Here is a 19644-nt window from a genome sequence, read left to right as displayed (position 1 = left end):
ATTTAGAGAAAGTGAAACACTAATTAAAGCTAAAGGAATTGCATCAAGAATCCTACTCCATTTCTAGTTCCTCACCTGGAAGACACAGCATTAATTTATCAACAGTGGCAGAAATATTTCTCTGTTGTAGTCGACACTGCTTCAGCTCTTCCATTGCTATTACCAGCTTGGCAAGAGGGGAAAAAACTGAATTATGCCAATAGCTGTAAATAAAAAGCTTTCAGTCACATTTTTCCACCCTGTGTTCAATTCATCAGAAAATCCCAGGCAGTTTCATAGTAAGACCTGCCAAGTAACTAAGGAACCACCTTTCTCAACCAGTAAAACATTCCTATGTGGTTTCCTACTTTCTCCTCAAGATACAAGGAAAGGCTAGGTAAAATGAAATCCTAAATTCAGAGGCTATCCAGGGAGAAACAAGAAAATATTCAGATTTTCTCAAACCCTATTCAGATTCTTCATGGTTTATGATTTCATCTTCTGAAAAAATCCTATATTTCTTCCATCATTGCTAGAGTACTAGAGAAAAGTAACCCTTCCTATGCAACTTCAAATAAGTCTTTTAAATAATCTCAACTAATACTCTATTTCAATATTTACTGAAATAAATAAACCACACACTTAGAAGTTGTGCTTTTCCAAAAATTCCAGTTTAGTGAAGAGTAACTCAATTTTTTACCCAAAGCTGTTTTAAAGGCTTTGGTCTAATGTCAGACCACAATAAAACTAGAAGAATTTACTCTCTGCAAAATTTAAAATATGTGCCAAACTTTCAAAAAGTACTAATCTATCTACATAGCCTCTTGTAATATTCCCATAGTCATAACTTAAAATATTATCTGTTTAGATACCATGCAAAAAAGAACAAGAGAAAATGGTCCTGAGTAAGTTATGATCAAGAGCTAATCTTCAACATTATTGAGAGTTAACAATAAATATTAGGCAATAAGTAAGGTACATAATACAAAGAACTAAAATGGACTACATGCAAATCAGAGAGTTTTAGTCCCAGTCTTCCCATTTACTATATAAACTTTAGGAAATCATGTTTTAACTTCCTCATCGATAAAATAGTGATAACAACTGTCCTGACTTTGTCATAAGTCTGTCATGAAGATCAAGTGAGAAAATGGATATAAAATAATGTTGTAAACTGTGATGATTTAATTGATGAGTATATTAATTAAATCTTTTTAACAAGTGTTTATGGAGCATCGACTTACTTCCAGTCACTATTTAGACAGGTAGAGGGGATATAGCAATATATAAAACAAACAAAAATTCCTGACCTCATGGAGTTTAATTTCTAATGAAAGAAGATAGACCAAAAGAAAAAAAACACACAAATATATAAATAAAAATATATAACATCAGAGCATGATAGATGTAATGGAGAAAAATAAAGCAAGAAAGGTAAAAAGAATACTGGGGTTGAGAGTGAAACTACAATTTCAAATAAAGTGGCTAGAAAATGCCTCATTACAAAACAGAAAGGTGTGAAGTGAATAAATATTGGGAAAAGAGCATTCCAGCCAGAGGGAACAGCACTGTTCTTATGATGACTACCCAAGTGATTTAAAAACACAACTAAGAAAGGCTACATCCTCTCTCATTAAGCTTTCTACTGGTTGCATTCATTTAATTCAGATAAACATTAGGAGCAGCAACAATAATATCCAAATGCCTCCAATATACGGCTTATGGTCTTACAGGCCACTAAGTCAAGAACATAATCATTAAAAGAGAATGACAGAAAACAGAAAAGGTTTTTTTCAAAAGGTAAACTGGCCTTACTTCCTTTCCCTCATGTTGTAGTTTTCTATTAGTGTCCGTCACTTGATTCTGTGGAGAGAAGACAATTTAAACTCATAAAAACAAACATTTAGGCAACAGTTGGATAAGATCAAAATTTACAATGAAAAGACTGAGAATAAATATTCAGGTAGCTTTGGTATTCCACCACATTTGGGTTTAATGGCATCCTCCTGGTTGAAATTATATCAACTTTTCTACTAAATGTTGCATGGCCTCTTCAACAATGAAAAGAAAAATTAAAAAAAAAAGAAAAGGAAAATTTACTAAGAGGTATGTTCCATTTTGAATATTCCAAACAATACTGGAACAACTAAAAATCGTACTTAAATTTTGAAAAAAAAGGAAGTAGAAAAAATAACCCACACAAAATCTTACCATCTCTACTTTGTGCAAAAAGAACAAATTTTATCATAGATATTCCTCACTTCACTAATGTGTTCCTGGAAGTTAAACTGAACTTTTTAACTCAGGCCAAATTTAACCTATTTATTATCCTAACTTTAAAAAATATTTTAATTTAATTTTCTTGTATCATTAATTGTTGACAGCCCATAATGCTTCCATATTCCCATTTTTCTAAATTAATCTCTCCATCAGATAGTCAAACCTATGTGAACAAGCCTTAAAATTATCTAGAGTTCATAATTTAAAGGAATTGGAACCACTTTTGGGGATATCTACTTTTGAAGACTCAAGTGATATAAAAAATATATAAATACATAGAATAGTCATTTCCTCACCATCTCAGACATTATCAAAACATGAGCAATATTAACTTCTAAAGCTTTCTTTGACAAAGGCTCTCTACCCTTCTACCAGTAACTGCCACTACTTATACTTTTAAGGCATTCCCTTAACCCAGCATTTCCTATTATGTTCCTTAGAAACACCAAGAAATGTTAGTTATTGGGTACTCTATATTTGTGCACACATGCACAAACACACATACACACACAAACACACATACATACACAATATGTATGGGAAATACCACTGAACAGATGAGTTTACTGAGGATTTCTTGAAGCCTTTAATTTAGTACATGCACTGTGAATGCCCAAGAAGGGGATATCATACAGAGTCTTTTCCAAAGTTATTTAGCATAACACCCTTTTATTGAGGATCATATCAAGAAACTAGTTTTTCAGTAACGGACTTTTGAAAACATTGCCCTAAACTATACCTGGACTATCATTTTCAGAGCAGATTACCATATGCACCCCCTTTCAAAGACAAAATGAACTCTGACCTCCTCCAGAAAGTCCTTATAAAGTATAAAACAGAAGCAAGAAATCCTCAAATTCCCTCTTGATTATTTATTTAATAGCACCACATGAGAAACACTTTATTGGCCTGTGAGTTCAACATGAATTAAGAATGTGACTTTGACATATCTCCAGAAAATTTTTATTGAAAGTAAATAATCAACCAAAGGACTTGTATGCATGCATATAAGCATAACCCATGGACACAGACAGGAGGGGGGTGAGGGCATGTGCTAGCAGGTGGGAATGGCCGGGGAGAGGTCAATGGGGGGGAAAGGAGACATACGTAATACTTTAAACAATAAAAAATTTAAATTTTAAAAAAAGAGAGAGTGGGATGTAGCCATCCAAATGCTCTAAGACTACATTAATAAACATGTTGTCTAAAACAGGAGTCAGAAAATTGTTCTTCTAAAGGGGCAGGTAGATAGTCTCTGTTGCAACAACTCTGCTCTGCCATTGTATCAAGAATGCAGCCAAAAACATAAGTGAATGGGCATTGCTATATTCCAATAACTTTAATTACAAAAATAGGAGGCAAGCTGGATTTGGCCTGCAAAATACAGTTTGCTGATCTTTGGTCTACAATAAATGAGACGGTAAGTCTTTAAAATCACACTATGAGAATTACATTCAGATGCCATGTTTTAGGAAAGTCATTGGCAAACTGAAGCATGATTAGCCGTGATAATGTTTGAAGAGGGAGTCAAAGCTACCCACATGAAAAATAGAAAGAGGAATTTTTAGCTGAAATGTTACCAGTGCCCAGGATTCTTTCATTCTCCCAGGATAGAAATGAAAGATCACCAGAGACCAGGGCCTAGTGCATTGGCCAGAATCAAACCCAGGTGTCCTACATGAAAGAGGAGATTTCTACCATTTAACCAACCTGGGTTCTTGGAAACTCCCAACACAGAAATCTAGAGAGTTCACCACATAAGTAGGGCTCATTATATATATAGCTCAAGTACCCAGGGAAGCAACATTTAGCAGGGGTCCTCAAACTTTTTAAACAGGGGGCCAGTTCACTGTCCCTCAGACCGTTGGAGGGCAGGACTATAGTTTAAAAAAAAAACTATGAACAAATTCCTATGCACATTGCACATATCTTATTTTGAAGTAAAAAAACAAAATGAGAACAAATACAATATTTGTATTTGCATGTGGCCCGCGGGCCGTAGTTTGAGGACCCCTGATTTAAAGGGAGAAAGAGAAATGCTGCTCCCTAAACAAAAGCCAGAGAACAGTTTTAAAGAAGTGGAGACAGGAAAGATGATGTGTAAGTATGACATCTAAGTATGAAGGGGCGGAGACTCTTTGGCACTTTCGCAGTTGCATGTCTCATTAGCATGTTAAATCCCCACCCAGGGGGGTGTATTTTTACTATTATAATGAGCGTAAGGTCTCACAATTGATCATTCAGGGGCTTAACTGTATATGCATTAGGGTCAAGAAAATCTCTGCTGGAGAAAGCGATACCTGGCACTAATTAGGTACAGAGTTTGAGGGGCAACTGATTGAAATTCCAAACTTTTCTAGGAGAGTCTCAGCCAGTCTCACAAAGAGGGGGAAATATTCTCTTGGAGACACTATATGCTAAACCTGGGCACTATACACTATACTCCATACCTGGACAGCAACTGTCCTTCAAACATCTCAAGACCCATCAGAAAAAAAGGTGTTAGCCTAAAAATAGTGCTTACTACTGAAACCAATAAATGGATGTTACTAGAAAATAGGATAAATATTAACTCAGTGCAAGAAAAAGCTTTTAAGCAATGTGAATAAAAATGGGGTAGGATGCCCTGAATGGCAGTGTTATCCCTTTAGAGCAGGTATTCTAGAATAATTCTATTATTTTTTACCCTAAAGTGGACATCTCATAAAATTCAGCCTTCCATAAATATTACTAAACAATATCATTGAATCTGCTAGAAAACCTTGTTTACCATATAAAGACAACATTTCTGAGGTTTTTTTCCTTAAACTCATTACAAGAAATACATTTTATACTGCAGCCCAGTACACAAGTATAGGGAATACACACACACACACACACAACTGAAGCAAAATCTTCAAGAAGCTTTGTTTACCTTTACTGCATGTAATACACTCTATTTTCTAGTCTAGTCTAGTCTATTTCATATCAATTCTTGTTGAGAGCCCTGACCGGTTTGGCTCAGTGGATAGAGCGTTGGCCTGTGGACTCAAGGGTCCCAGGTTTGATTCCGGTCAAGGGCATGTACCTTGGATGCAGGCATATCCCCAACAGGGGGTGTGCAGGAGGCAGCTGATCGATGTTTCTCTCTCATTGATGTTTCTAACTCTCTATCCCTCTCCCTTCCTCTCTGTAAAAAATCAATAAAATATATTTTTTAAAAAAAAGAATATTGATCACAGCCCACTAATTGATTTCATGCAAACCAGATCCTAAAACGTATCCATAATAGCCTAACAATGCTTCTGATAAGAAATTACTATTTCAATACTATCCTATATAATAAAAGGCTAATATGCAAATTGTCTCCTCAACCGGGAGTTTGACCAGTTCAACTGGGAGTTCAACCAAAGGGCGGGGCCAGCCGGCCAACCACTCACAACCCCTCCCCCTGGCTGGTCTGGCCCAATTGGCCCAATCAGGGTGGGCAGGCCGGACCCCACCCGTGCATGAATTCGTGCACCGGGCCTTTAGTTTTAACATAACAATGAAAAGTAACTATACTGCCCCTCTAGGATGCAACTTCTCAAGATTCATAATACACAAATACACACATACAGACACACACACATGCTGTGAATCAAAAGAAATAGCAGGCTTCCTATAGAGTAGTTTCTTATCATTGTTATGTTAAAATAGTATTGAACAGTTAATGCTTAACCTTTTCCATTTTCTAAACTCTTTTCTAGAATTCAAGAACCTCTAAATTTCATAGGTTCTTAACCCTAGTTGAATGGATCCCCCTAGAGCAGAGCCTCCAAGGTATACTGCTAAACTGTAATCCCCCCAATTCTTAGAATGAGTGAGTGGAGCCTTAGCAGCCAAAAAACCTGAACTGGTAGTCCCTAATTCTTGTTTCTCCTTAAGGACATCCTGAATGATTTAAAGGAATTTGCAACTTGAAGGAAAAGATGAGTACCAACCAGCAGTTGGTGAGCGTTATAGGCAATATTCTGTTGCTACCTGCCTACACTTGACTATTTCAGTAACTGAAGACAGAATATCCTGGCACCCAGCATGAGGGGCACAGAGAGTGAACGGAGAAGTTTGGAATACAAGTGTTCCAGGAACATAAAAAAAAAAAGACTAAGGTGAGGGTGTGAAGCTGGGGTGGCTGAGTAAGAAGTTTGATAGCTTCATATCCATTCAGGCCAGATTTTGCTGTTAAATTGGCTTTTAAATCACTGTAGCTTTAAAATATAATTTTAAACATTTAATAGTCCACTTTTCCCCTCAATAAAATTGTTTATTTGCTTTTCTTACCAGTGTATTATTTTATACTAGAGGCCTGGTGCGCGAAATTCGTGCACTGGGGGAGGGGGGGTCCCCTCAGCCCGGGCTGCACCCTCTCACAGTCCAGGAGCCCTCGGAGTTTGTCTGACTGATGGCTTAGGCCCGCTCCCTGTGGTGAGCGGGCCTAAGCCGGCAGTCGGACATCCTTAGCACTGCCACAGCGGCCAGGAGCCTCTGCCTCGGCTCCCGCCACTGCGGCAGCTGCCTCTGCCTCGGTGCAGCAGCCATGGCTTCATCCAGAAGAATGCCCAGAAGGACATCCAGTCTAAATAGCATATTATGCTTTTATTATTATAGATGATTTTACACTCACTATCAAGTTCCCTATACCCCAGGTATATCCTTTGGAGACTTTAATTCAAATTCTAATAAGACCAAAACAAAAACAAAAAAACAAATAAAGAAAGTATAAAGGTTGGGAAGAAGGAAATAAAGGTCTTATTACTTGCAGATCATATGAGTTAGTTTACATAGAAAACTCAAAAAATGTACATGTAAATTATTAAAAATAATAGAAGAGTTTGGTGAAGTGGTGAGATTTAAAATCAATAAGCAAAGTCAGTTACCCAAGAGAAGTGAAATTGCTAGGCCAGGTACCAAACTAACATGGCTAGCCTCCTTCCTGAACTTAAATCTGTCATATCAAGAAAGAATTCATGCTTTGGTAGAAGACACTCCACAACTATCACTGATTTTTTTTTCCCTTTGGCTTAGGTTGCCATGCTGCCAACTTCTATAGTCAGGCCCTGCAATACCATCATTCTACAGGGATGACTTTTATCTAACAAAGAAGTAAACAGATGTCATGAATTTCTGTTTTAAAGAAACTATTACTTATTCTATTACTGGTTTTCATCACATGTAGTTATCCCAAATAAATTTAACTTTAAAAAGTTTTCTTTTTTGGCTAAAAGCCATAATCCCAATTACCCATGTTTCAGTACAAATTCCTTTCTTACTATACAAAAATCCTATTTATAGTAAATATGTAACCTATAATGTAGTCCCTATTCCTTTAATGCTAGTCAAAACCCCAGCACAGGACAGAGAAAAAAAGTCCCTCTTAGAGTGTTCTTACTTTGAGTTTTTGGGCTTCTCCTCTCACTTTCAGCAGTTCAGTAATAGAGTCCACAAAACCCTGGTAGTGAAAGTTGCACATTTTCTCAATTTCTCGGTCATGATTGCGGATGCGAGTTTCAAGCTTCTCCATGAATCGTCCATGTTCCTCACCATCATAGACAGACCTTAAAAAAAAATGGCATGAAGATTACACCAGACCTACTCTAAGAAATAGAAAAAGAATTGCAAACCTAGAAGCAAATTTATTTGGAAATCAGATATGAAAGTACATAAACCACAGAGTAATCCAGCTGTATTAATACTGTTTCAATGTTAGATGAGTATTTTTTAGGAAAATCCAAAATTTTGCTTCCTATTCATTCAGAAATATTTAAATGTTTGAAAGTATTCATCATAGAATTCTCATCATAAAATGAAGAACTGAATTACATGTCCTTTGCACTTTTCTTCCTCAATTAAATTAATCTAGAAAAACTTAATTTTGGATAAACACAACTTGAAATACTCCATGACTATACCCAAGAAACTGACACTGCTGGAGAACAATCACATAGCTGTGCTGGCTAGACTCAGGTGGGCTCTATCACTACAAATATAAATTGGGCACTTAATAAACATCACTACATAATACTACTAAATTTATCTCCCACCACCACCACCACCAAAAAACAAAACAAAAAAAAAGGCACTTTGTATTCTTCAAAATAACTGTCGGTAAAAACCTTGCTTTCTCCTCTCTTCAAATGTCCACCACTCACTCTCAGCTGCTGACCATAGAAAAAAGTCTTTCCTCTTCTCCCACTAAAATCAACCAACTTACCTGCATCTGTAACTACTGTTCTGTCCACCCTTCTGTAATGGAAAAGTACTTCAAGCTCTTAACTAGTTAATCCTTGTTGTCTCAAGAACTTGACTCCTGCAATTATTCCCTTTTATCCCTCCCCTGCATCGTGTATTTATCCCACTCTACTAAATCATTCTTATGGATATATATACACGACTTTACAAAACCTGTCTTTATATTCACAGTTCCCTCCAGGGACCATCTTATTTCTCTGCTCCCCTTCCCAGCAAAACTCCTTTCCACTTCCTCACTCTCAATCTTACTCCATCTAATAGCAGCATTTGCTATAGTTTAACACACTTTTCTTCTTGAAACACTTTTTTCTCTAGACTTCAATGGTACACACTAATGCAGTTTTTATCCTTTCACTGACATGCCTTCTCAATTTCCTTTATGGGCTCCTTCTTCTCTGTTATTTTACTAAATATTCCTAAAATCTCTTCTCCTCTCTATCCTCTATCACCAATCAGTGCCATCTAATCCCATGGCTTTAAAATACCATTCATATAGTGATGACTTCCTACTCCTACTTTATACCTACAATTCAGTGCACTTCCCTGAATATTAGATGCAAGTATTTGGCCACAATTTAACAACTCCAATTGGATTTTAAAAGCCATCTCAAATTTAACACAGGGAAGAAAAAAAAATTAGCCCGGCCAGTGTGGCTCAGTGATTGAGTGTCAACCTATGAACCAGGAGGCCGTGATTCAATTCCTGGTCAGGTATATGCCCAGGTTGTGGGCACAATCCCCAGTAGAGGGTGTGCACGAGTCAGCCAATCATTGTTTCTCTCTAATCATTGATGTTTCTATCTTCCTCTCCCTTCTTCTCTGAAATCAATAAAAATATTTTTTTTTAAAAATCATCTATCACCAAACTATCTCCACTCCCAAAGCTGTTCCTTCCCCAAATGTCCCCCCACCCACACTCACCCAACCCATCACATATAATGGCACTATCCAGTTGCCCGAGTCAAAAATACAAATCTAGGAATCACACCTAATCCATCTTTTTCCATCATACATCCCATACTCCCCATACCAATCCATTAAAGTCCTGACAACTCAACATCCAAAACATATCTTAAAACTAACCACATCCCATCATGTCCACTAAAACCCCAGTCCATATCTGCATCATTGCCACACTTAACCAATGCAATAGCTTGCTAAAAGTCTCCATTCTTCATGTCCCCCACTCCTACCTGCATGCACACACTCTACACACAGCAGTTAAAACAATAATTCAGATGTTATCCCCTTGCTTAAATTTCTCCCATGGCCTCTCTTTTCAAAGAGAAAAAAATCTTAAACCCTTACCATGGTCTACGGGAGTCTACATAATCTATCTAGCCTTTATCTTTCTAACCTCATTTCTCTCTTCTCTCTAGTTCCCTACCATTGACCTTCCAACTTACCTCAAATAAGCATAACCTTTCCCCTTAAAAAAAAAAAAAAGGTAAAGAAAGGTTTCCATGTAAAGATATCAAAATTCCTTGCATTTGAAGAAGAGGAAAAACCACTAAAAACTTATCAATCTAAATGGCATAAGCAGACATTATTCAATATTAGATAACTTGGTTTCAAATTCAATTGTATCTTGAACAAGTAATGCTTCTAAGTAGCAAGTCTATTTCCTTTTACTATGTAAAACTTCTGTTCATTTTTCCCTCCCAAAGGTCTACATTAATATTACAAAAGATAACCTCAAGAAGAAAATCCCAAAGTTAAGAAATTTATAACATGTGAATAATGACTCCCCACCTCCTTGAACTTCCTATAAAAAAATATATAAATCAAAGAAAGAAAAGATGGATTTTAACTACCTGGTTGTGTGGCCAACCTGTTAATCTTTCTTTTAGAAAATAGGAAGTAATCACTTACATATTCCCTGAAGTATCAGCCCAACTCTAAATTCACTTCCACTTTCAAGTTCAGTCAATAATTATGTGCATCATACATTATTAATAAAAACAATCATACATTTTCAGAATAGTCTAGACAGGTAGTTCAAAGCAAGTTAATGAATTTTCTCTATCCCATCACTAGCCCCTGCCTATTTCTCCTATCTTAGGACCTTTATGATTCTAATACTCTCTTTAATTAATAATAACGTTGAATAACACGAAAGGTTTATAGTGTGTCTTCATACAGAATAGCTTGAGAATTTTAGAAGTTAGAATAAAATGTAATACCCATATGTTTAAAACAGGGATTTGGGACTATGTTTAATAAACGTGTGTTCCATGAGTATGCATCAGGAAATCCACAATTTCCAGATTTTATGTTAATTTTGAGTGCACAGGCAGAGGCACATATATGAGGTCACTGGTTCGATTCCTGGAAAGGGCACATGCCCAACTTTCATCCCGATCCCCAGTTGGGGGTGGGCAGGAGGCAGCCGATCGATGTTGATGTTTCTTTCTCATATATGTTTCTTTTTTTCAATCTGTTTTTTTTAATGTATCTTTATTTCAGAGAGGAAGGGAGGCGAGAGATAGAAACATCAATGATAAGAGAGAATTATTGCTTGGCTGTCTCCTGTACGCCCCCTCCCCGCCCCCACTGAGGATCAAGCCTACAACCCAGGCAATGTGCCAGAACCTAGTTCATAGATTGATGCTCAACCACTGAGCCATGCTGGCTGGATACTCATCGATGTTTCTCTCTCTACCTCTCCCTTCCTCTCTCAATCAATTAAAAAAAAAAAAAGATGAAAGCTTTAAAAAAATTTATTTTAATAAAATGGAAGGTGATTTTTTAAGCCACTAATTTAAAGGTCTTGTTTCTAGTTGCCTACCATAGAAAAAGGCAATTATTGATCACTACCTAATAGTTCACCTTGAATCAACATTTCAAGTATATACACAGCTTTACTGAGTGCAAATCAGCATAACTATCTGATAGAAAATGCTAAAAACAAAAATAAAAAGTCTTAAATTCTGGGAAGGTCATAGACCTATAAAATTTAACCTAATATTGGTAGTCAACACTGTACTTGAACAAAGTAGTTTGCCCCCTCCACCCCGCCCTCACCCCAACAGTAACTTAGAGAAAGACTGCCATCTAGTGATGGCCTGTTTCTAACATTCTGTGAAACTTAAACTTGATGTGGCCAAGTCCAAGGGAATGCTCAAAAATTGAAAAGTTATATTCTATACACCTGCTGGCTAAAGAATTATAACTAGTTATTAAATTGCATTTTATATAAAGTACTCTAATATTTACATTTCCGATAGAAAACAGAATTTTTTTTTAAATATATTTTATTGATTTTTTACAGAGAGGAAGGGAGAGGGATAGAGGGTTAGAAACTTCGACGAGAGAGAAACATCAATCAGCTGCCTCCTGCACACCCCCCAATGGGGATATGCCCGCAACCAAGGTACATGCCCCTGACCGGAATCGAACCTGGGACCCTTCAGTCCGCAGGCCGACCCACTGAGCCAAACCAGTCAGGGCAGAAAACAGAATTTTGAGAATAAGGTCATGTACTTTTGACATGTCCGGGTGTGCCAGAGTTAAATAAGACTATGAAATAAATGGCATCACTGGTTAAATTATTTGTGATAACCCAAAGAATATCCAAGTACCTAGTAAAAGATAAACAAGAAGAAATTCTTGGAAATTAACTTATTATGGGCTATATTTTGACTCAACTATATAAATGCTGCCTTATAAAGTGAATGTTTTATCCTAGGGTCTATATCTGACACATACCTCTGAACATCCCACCAAGACTTCATGTACATATTGAGAGAGGTTTTAACTTATAAAATGGCACTTCAGGCATTGTATCCAACAAATATTTATCATTGCCCATTATAAGATTATGTCACTTGCTAGAGCCTACATTAGCTCAAATAAGATGAAAATAAATAATATTATGAGCATATGGAATCTCATTTAAATCCCATGCATCTTATAAATTAGACATTATTCCCATTTTATAAATAAGGAACCTGAAGCTCAAGAAGATTAAGTATCCTGCCAAATTCACACATCTAGAAAGTGTCCTCTGGAGTACATCAGTCTGTCTCCTTTCAGAACAAGGAAAGCAAAAAAGTCAGATGGACCCCTAGAATTGAAAGAGGTCTTGAAGATGGAATACAAAGCTCTTATTGTGCAATGGAGAAAACTGAGGCCAAGAAAAGTTAAATCTCTTAATCAAAATTATATTGCTTGTTACTGATATATCTGAACATGACTCCCAAAGAAAATACAACTAGGAAAAGCTAATGCAATATGAAGCCTGACCCAAAGCTAAGTGTTAGAGAGAGAGAGAGAGAGAGAGAGAGACTGACTTCTACTTCAAGATGAGCAAACTGCCTTTTAGTTACATCTGTTTATACAACAGCTATTCCATTATTCTTCCTCTCGGAAGAGTCCCAATTTGCTCTGGTAATCTCCTTATGGGGAGACACTGTGTCTTGCCTATTTTATCTCCAGCATCTAGCACAGAGCCTGGCACAAAGGAGATCCTCCACGGATGTGAAGATGGAGAAAAAGAAGGAAGGGCGGGAGACTTAACTAATGTGCGCTTCTGATTGCATTCTCAGAGACAGATGCAAAAGAAAATCACATCAAAGTTTATCTGTTGAGATGTTTTCAGAACCAAAAACTTCAAGATACAAAAGACTGAATAATTTGCTTTTTGGTTTTGATTAATTGAAGAAAAAATTCCAGAGTTTACTGTGGTCTTTTCTTTTTCATATATATGTTTTTTAACTTCTGTCATCGTTTTAGTCCTGGAACATTTTCTTCTCATTAAGCTCCATAAAAGCATCATTGGTATTTTTGTTTACTGCAAAAGTTACAAATAAAGTTGGAAACCAGACTTGAACATGATGTTGAAAGATAAATTGCAGAAGGTCAATAAAAGTTAAAAGCCCCATCCTTACTGCAGTTTGTCTATCAATGTAATTCAGACCTTACTATGGTAATGTGAATGCTGTGAGCACATAAAAGTGAAAGTAGATCACTGCATATCATCGATGATAGGGGAACATGTGTTAGTTAATGAAATCTAAGTTGTAGACTATAGCCAAATGATTTTGTATTGCTATAGGTGACCAAATACATTCATTCAAATCCTTTTTCACCTTTGCAGATACCAAAATACCCAACTGACTTCACCAAGATGGCCCATGCAACCAAAATAATGCTGTGATGGAGATCTTCCTTGAGGCAGAAAGGGAACCCCACATTTCTAGAATGGCTATTTTCAGAGGGACAAAAGCAGAGTGGAGAAGTTTCAACTGGCACCTAGCCAAAGAGCCTACTAAACGCCTGGTATTGGTTAAATGTAAAGGAAAGTAGAGAAGGGGACTTGTCATAAACTATCACTCAAATCAATAATAAATTATTAGGAAATAAACTAATGAAAGCAAGGAAACTTCAAATTAAGGATATAGAGCAGGGGTCCTCAAACTATGGCCCGCGGGCCACATGCAAATACAAATATTGTATTTGTTCCCATTTTGTTTTTTTACTTCAAAATAAGATATGTGCAGTGTGCATAGGAATTTGTTCATAGTTTTTTTTTAAACTATAGTCCGGCCCTCCAATGGTCTGAGGGACAGTGAACTGGCCCCCTGTTTAAAAAGTTTGAGGACCCCTGATATAGAGACTGCCATAACCATGATAGTGTCACATGGTTAGAACAATTAATCACCCTAAGTAACTGAAGACACAAATCTGTTAGTGGCTTCACTTTGTCCTCTGTATCAGTTTGAGTTAAAGTGCAATAAGACCTTATTCCATTGCAGTGTTCAGTGCTGGTCATGAAATCTGGCAGCTAAAAGTAGGATTATGGATGTTGCTGCCAAATAAAAATAATCCATCTACAACCTGATGATTCCCATTGAATCTAACCTGGGAAACACTGCATGGAATTCAAAGTGTCAAGTTTAACACTGAGACATGAAAAGTTGGGGCTAAATGAAACTACTGATTCACTTAATATCTATCACCAACATTCCAATATACAAATCTATCTATATCTCTATCTACCCTTATACTTGTGCCTTACTATTTCAATGAAATAAATATCCCACCTCAATATAAGACTAATCCTATATTCTAAATATCTCATTTATCCTCTATCCAGGAATGTTATTACTCCATCAATACTTTTTTTAATTTCTGTACCTTCAAATGTTTCATCTCTATTACCTTAAAAAAACAACACAGCCCTTTTTTTCCTTTTTTTTAAAAAAGGTACTATTAAATTTAAATCTTTATTCTAATAATTTTCCTCTGGTGTCATAGCTCTCTCTCTCTCTCTCTCTCTCTCTCTCTCTCTCTCTCTCGTGCGCGCGCACACACACACACATCTTTCTGTTCTCTCTCTCTCTCTCTCTCTCTCTCTCTCTCTCTTTCACAGTTAAGATTCTTAAAAGAGCAATCTACACTCACTGCCTCCATTTCCTCAAATTGGACTTGCTCTTCAACCCTGGGTAACCTGTTTCTTTCCCACATCATGCCAATAAACCAATTTTGGCTAAAGTCAATAAAAGCCTGCTAATTGTCAAATCAAATATTCAATCTTCAGTTCATCATTTACTTGACTCCTCTTTTGTATGTGCCAACAGCTAACCATTACTTCTTTCTTAAATCTCTACTCCCAGAGCTTCCATTTATATTCCTTCTCAGTCTCCAATAAATCTTCTTCCTTCATATCCTTTCACGCCTCATACATACTCACTCAGAGATATCAATATTTCAGCTTTCATTATTAATTAGATATCTTTGCTTCTCAAAACAATAACACCAGGGCATATCTCTGCCAAATCCTATAAACTTCAATATCTAACCACCATTCATCTCAAAAACATCTCAACTGCATGTCAGAAGTTGAAATCATTCATTAGCCTTCTACTCAAACCTGTACTTCCCTCCTACATTCACCATCTCAAGTACCACCAACTACCGAGTTATTCAAACTATGCAATAGTTTGTAAGAAATATATAAGTTAACCTTCATTCCTCACTCCCTATCTCACACCTCAATCCAATTATTCAGCAAGACCTACCAACTCTAATTCCACAAGGTCTCTTCTGTGCTATTCTTCCTCCCTATCCTCCCCTGCCTTGGCTCATTATCTCTCTTGATTCAACTCTTTTCACCTTTCTTCTTATTTCCCTAACAATCCACCTTCAATACTTCTTTCACAGTAATCTCCTTTAAATTAAATCGTGATCATAAAAAACACACACACACACACACAGCCACACACACACATACATACACACACGGCCACACACACACACCACTTTAGAATTAAGTCCTGCCTCAGGATCAAGTCCAAAGTCCCTAGTTTAGAAGACCCTTACATGTACCAATTTATCTCTGAATGCTCCCCACATTCAGTCTACAACTCTACCTCAAGTTCCTTGAATGTACTGTATCTCTCTGCCCAGAATCTCCTCACTAACACTTTATCTGGAAAATTCTTACTCATCCTTCAATATCCAAATCAAAACTCACTCCTATAAAACCTCCCTCCTTAGGACAACTACTATACACTGAGAAGCTCCCCCTCTTTACCAACAAGGTAGAACCTAAGAAACTGTTTGCAAACCAGAGAGAGTTGAAGTTTGCACTCTTTGGAGGCATTTACAGCAAACAGCATCATGAGTCATTCTTTGAATATTCATATTGAAAAATACTTTTTCCTACTTAGTGATATACTGATATTAGGCATCTTTTCCCAAAAGAGGCCAATTTCATCTACAATAAAAATATTTTGCAGTATGTAATAGTCTAGTTTTTTTAGGAGTATATTTTAAAATTATGTTTAAAAATGAATAAACAAAATCTGTTGAAGCACCGAGCCCTTTCTTGATAAAAAGTGATACAAGTATAGTAACCCTTAACAGCCATAGTATTCTCATTTACCACCTGGCCCTCACTTTAACACTGTACAGATTTGAACTGGCCTTGAACCTATGAAACCATGTGTGGTTTGAAGTAAATTTCACTAGAAATACTATCATCCTATTTTACATAAAGTTCATGAACAAATGCCTAGTATTATTCCAGAAATGAATGGGCACCACCACTAATGACTTTTACTGGTGGAAAACTGAGTTTATATTCTTTTGTTTTGAAATTTTTTTTGTTCATATTTTTGAAAGGGTACTACACTGAGCACTCTACAGTGTAAAGATTTATTTACATGTCTATCTTCCCTACAGGACCATGAATTCCTTGAGGATCTACACCTGGAACAATGCCTGTGTCCCACAGAGAAGGCATTATAAAATGACAAAGAGCTAAAACAGTGCTCAAAAATGTTTCAACATTTAAATCTTCTCCAAAGACAAGCACTAGAGTTAATAATAAACATTCTTACCTAAAAAGTAAATTTAAGTTCTAGCAGTGCAAAAAAAAATTGGTACTTCAGCTAAATGCTAAATAGAAAGAGAATAAGAGAAATAAAAGGTAGAACTTAAAAGGTTCAAGAAAACCTATTGTAGAAGAGAAGTGTCTGGGAATAATTTATTTCCCTAGCTCTCCTCTAACCTCCTCTGGAAGCTAGAAGAAAGAAGACGATTAAACTGCAACAAGACCTGGCTCTGAAGGGAATGGGTTTCTCTGGGCCTTGCTGCCAATAGAAGGGGGAGGGTACAGCAGTCCCTAAGGGCTTTTAGAAAAAAATTGATTCCAGGTGGAAATTTTTTATGGTACTGTGTAAACCTGGAGCCATTTTTTGCTTTCCTTCTCAACTACTGATGATTAAACCATAGGCAATCAAGCTGCAACGAAGGAAACAGGTAACTCCCAAACATCATGGTTATATGCTCCTTACCAACCTAACTCTCAAAGGAGAGAAAAAAATTATTGACAAAGTCTTTTTTGTCTTTTTTAAGGGGAAAGGTGGGAAAGTCTGTTAAAGATTTGTATTTGGTAGAACACAAAAGTAGTCAAGAACTCTATATCATATTGATAAACATCAGTCCCATACTAAGACTAGACACTGTAATATACAGTCATGGAGAGCCAATCAATGCTAAATGTCCTATTACTTACCAAATTTTCATTATTTTGACCTGGATTAAGTGTTCTATTAAATGGTTATCATAGAGTGAAATCCTACCACACACCATGTGGGACAGCTAAGTCGATTTATACTGATCATCGTTCTGAAAAAAGTTGGAGGTGTATGTCTGAGTTTTCAATCATGGCTCAATTATAGGAGAAGGCGTTACTTATAGTACCAACTCCTAAGAAAAGCACAGAAGTAAAAACTAAAAGCGTTTCCCTTAAGATCAGGAACAAGACAGGGAGGTCCGCTTTCACCACTCTTATTCAACATAGTACAGAAGTCCTAGACACTGATCAAACAAGAAGAAGAAATAAAAGGCATCCAAACTGGAAAGGAAGAAATAAAACTGTCATTATTTGCAGATGACATGATATTGTATATAGAAAACCCTAAAGACTCCACCAAAAAAACTATTAGATCTAATAAATGAATTTGGCAGAGTACTAGGACACAAAATTAATACCCAGAAATTGGTGGGACACATATGGGAAGTAATCAATTGATGTATCTGTCTCACACCAATGTTTCTCTCTCTGTGTGTCTCTCTCCCTCTCCCTCCCTACCTTCTACTCTCTCAAAGATGTCAATGGAAAAAATATCCTCGGGTGAGGATTAACAATAACAACAAAATAATAATCATAATCATCATAATAATAATAAAAACAAAGGTGGAGGGATCACAATAATGAATATCAAACTACATTACAAAGCCAATGTAACCAAAACAGCCTTATACTGACACAAGAACAGGCATATAGATCAATGAATAGAACAGAGAGCCCAGATATCAACCTATTCCTTTAGGGCCAATTAATATTTGAAAGAGGAGGCAAGAGCATACAATGGAGTAAAAACAGTCTCTTGAATAAATGGTGTTGGGAAAATTGGACAGGTACATGAAAAAAAATGAAACTAGACCACCAATTTACACCATGCACAAGAATAAACTCAAAATGGATAAAAGACTTAAATGTAAATCATGAAACCATAAAAATCCTAGAAGGGCCTGGCCCACGTGGCTCAGTGGTTGAGCATCCACCTATAAATCAGGAGGTCATAATTCGATTCCTGGTCAGGGCACATGCCCAGGTTGTGGGCTCAATCCCCAGTGCGGGACATGCAGGAGGCAGCCAATCAATGATTTTCTCTCATCATTAACGTTTCTCTCTCTCCCTTCCTCTCTGCAATTAATTTTTTTTTAAAAAATTTAATCCTAGAAGAAAACATAGAAAATAAAATCTCAGACATCTTGGGTAGCAATAATTTTACCGACATATCTCCTAGGGCAAGGAAAACTAATGAAAAAATAAACAAATGGGACTACATCAAACTAAAAAGCTTCCACACAGCAAAATCAACCATCTACAAAATGAAAAGGGAGGAGAAACCAAGATGGCGGCATAGGTAAACACCAGAGATTGCTGCCTCGCACAACCACTTCAAAAATACAACTAAAAGACGGAACGGACATCATCCAGAACCACAGGAAGGCTGGCTGAGTGGAAATTCTACAACTAGAAGGAAAGAGAAAAGCATACCGAGACTCAGAGGAGGTGCGGTGCGGAAGTAAAATACAAAGGTGCGGAGGTGCATGCGGAGAGGGCTGGTAGCTGAGGACACGATTGTCTTTTTCAATCAGGAGGGAGTCTCAGGCTCTGAGCTCCAGTTCCAGGAGAGTCTCTGGGGACCCAGACTCATAGGGGAGAAACGGGACTGTCTGGCATCGGTCGGACCTCGAGGGCAGCTTTCTCTCGGAGGCACTCGCAGTGATTGCCAGGGCCTCTGAGGGCAGGACTGAGAGCAGCCATACTGCTCGCTCCGCCCACCCTGTTGATCCCCTGGGACCCCGCCCCGCCCAAGCCAAGCAGAAAGACTGGAATGACTGGTCACTATGACACACAGTGACCACCAGGGGGTAGACGTTCAATGCAGGAGCTGTCCTCTGGTGGTCAGTGCGCTCCCACAGGGGGAGCTCTGCTCAGCCACAAGCCAGGCAGATGGCTGCCAGTACAGTGGTGGTGGTGGGAGCCTCTCCTGCCTCCTCAGCAGTGCTAAGGATGTCTGACTGCAGCTTAGG

At 37.3% G+C, this 19644-nt stretch overlaps 1 protein-coding gene across 6 annotated transcripts in view; it reads right to left on the bottom strand.

Moving 5' to 3' along the window:
* The window catches only part of EXOC6B (exocyst complex component 6B), a 524781-nt gene that overhangs the window by 442431 nt on the left and 62706 nt on the right, over positions 1 to 19644 (bottom strand). For 4 of the 6 annotated variants that reach the window (XM_005867756.2, XM_005867754.2, XM_005867755.2 and 1 more), the window contains exons 2-4: positions 7670 to 7835; positions 1795 to 1842; positions 76 to 166 (exon numbers count right to left, since the gene is read on the bottom strand). In XM_005867756.2, the coding sequence (XP_005867818.1) occupies positions 76 to 166; positions 1795 to 1842; positions 7670 to 7801 (271 nt within the window). In that variant the 5' untranslated portion in view covers positions 7802 to 7835. Of the gene's footprint in view, positions 1 to 75; positions 204 to 1794; positions 1843 to 7669; positions 7836 to 19644 lie in introns of those variants that run through there. The other 2 variants (XM_005867758.2, XM_005867759.2) reach the window with 2 other exon arrangements.

The sequence above is a fragment of the Myotis brandtii genome, unplaced genomic scaffold, assembly GCF_000412655.1.
Source record: "Myotis brandtii unplaced genomic scaffold, ASM41265v1 scaffold251, whole genome shotgun sequence".
NCBI lineage: Eukaryota > Metazoa > Chordata > Mammalia > Chiroptera > Vespertilionidae > Myotis > Myotis brandtii.
The sequence above is the reverse complement of the archived record's forward strand: the minus strand, read 5'-3'. Positions and strand labels throughout refer to the sequence as shown.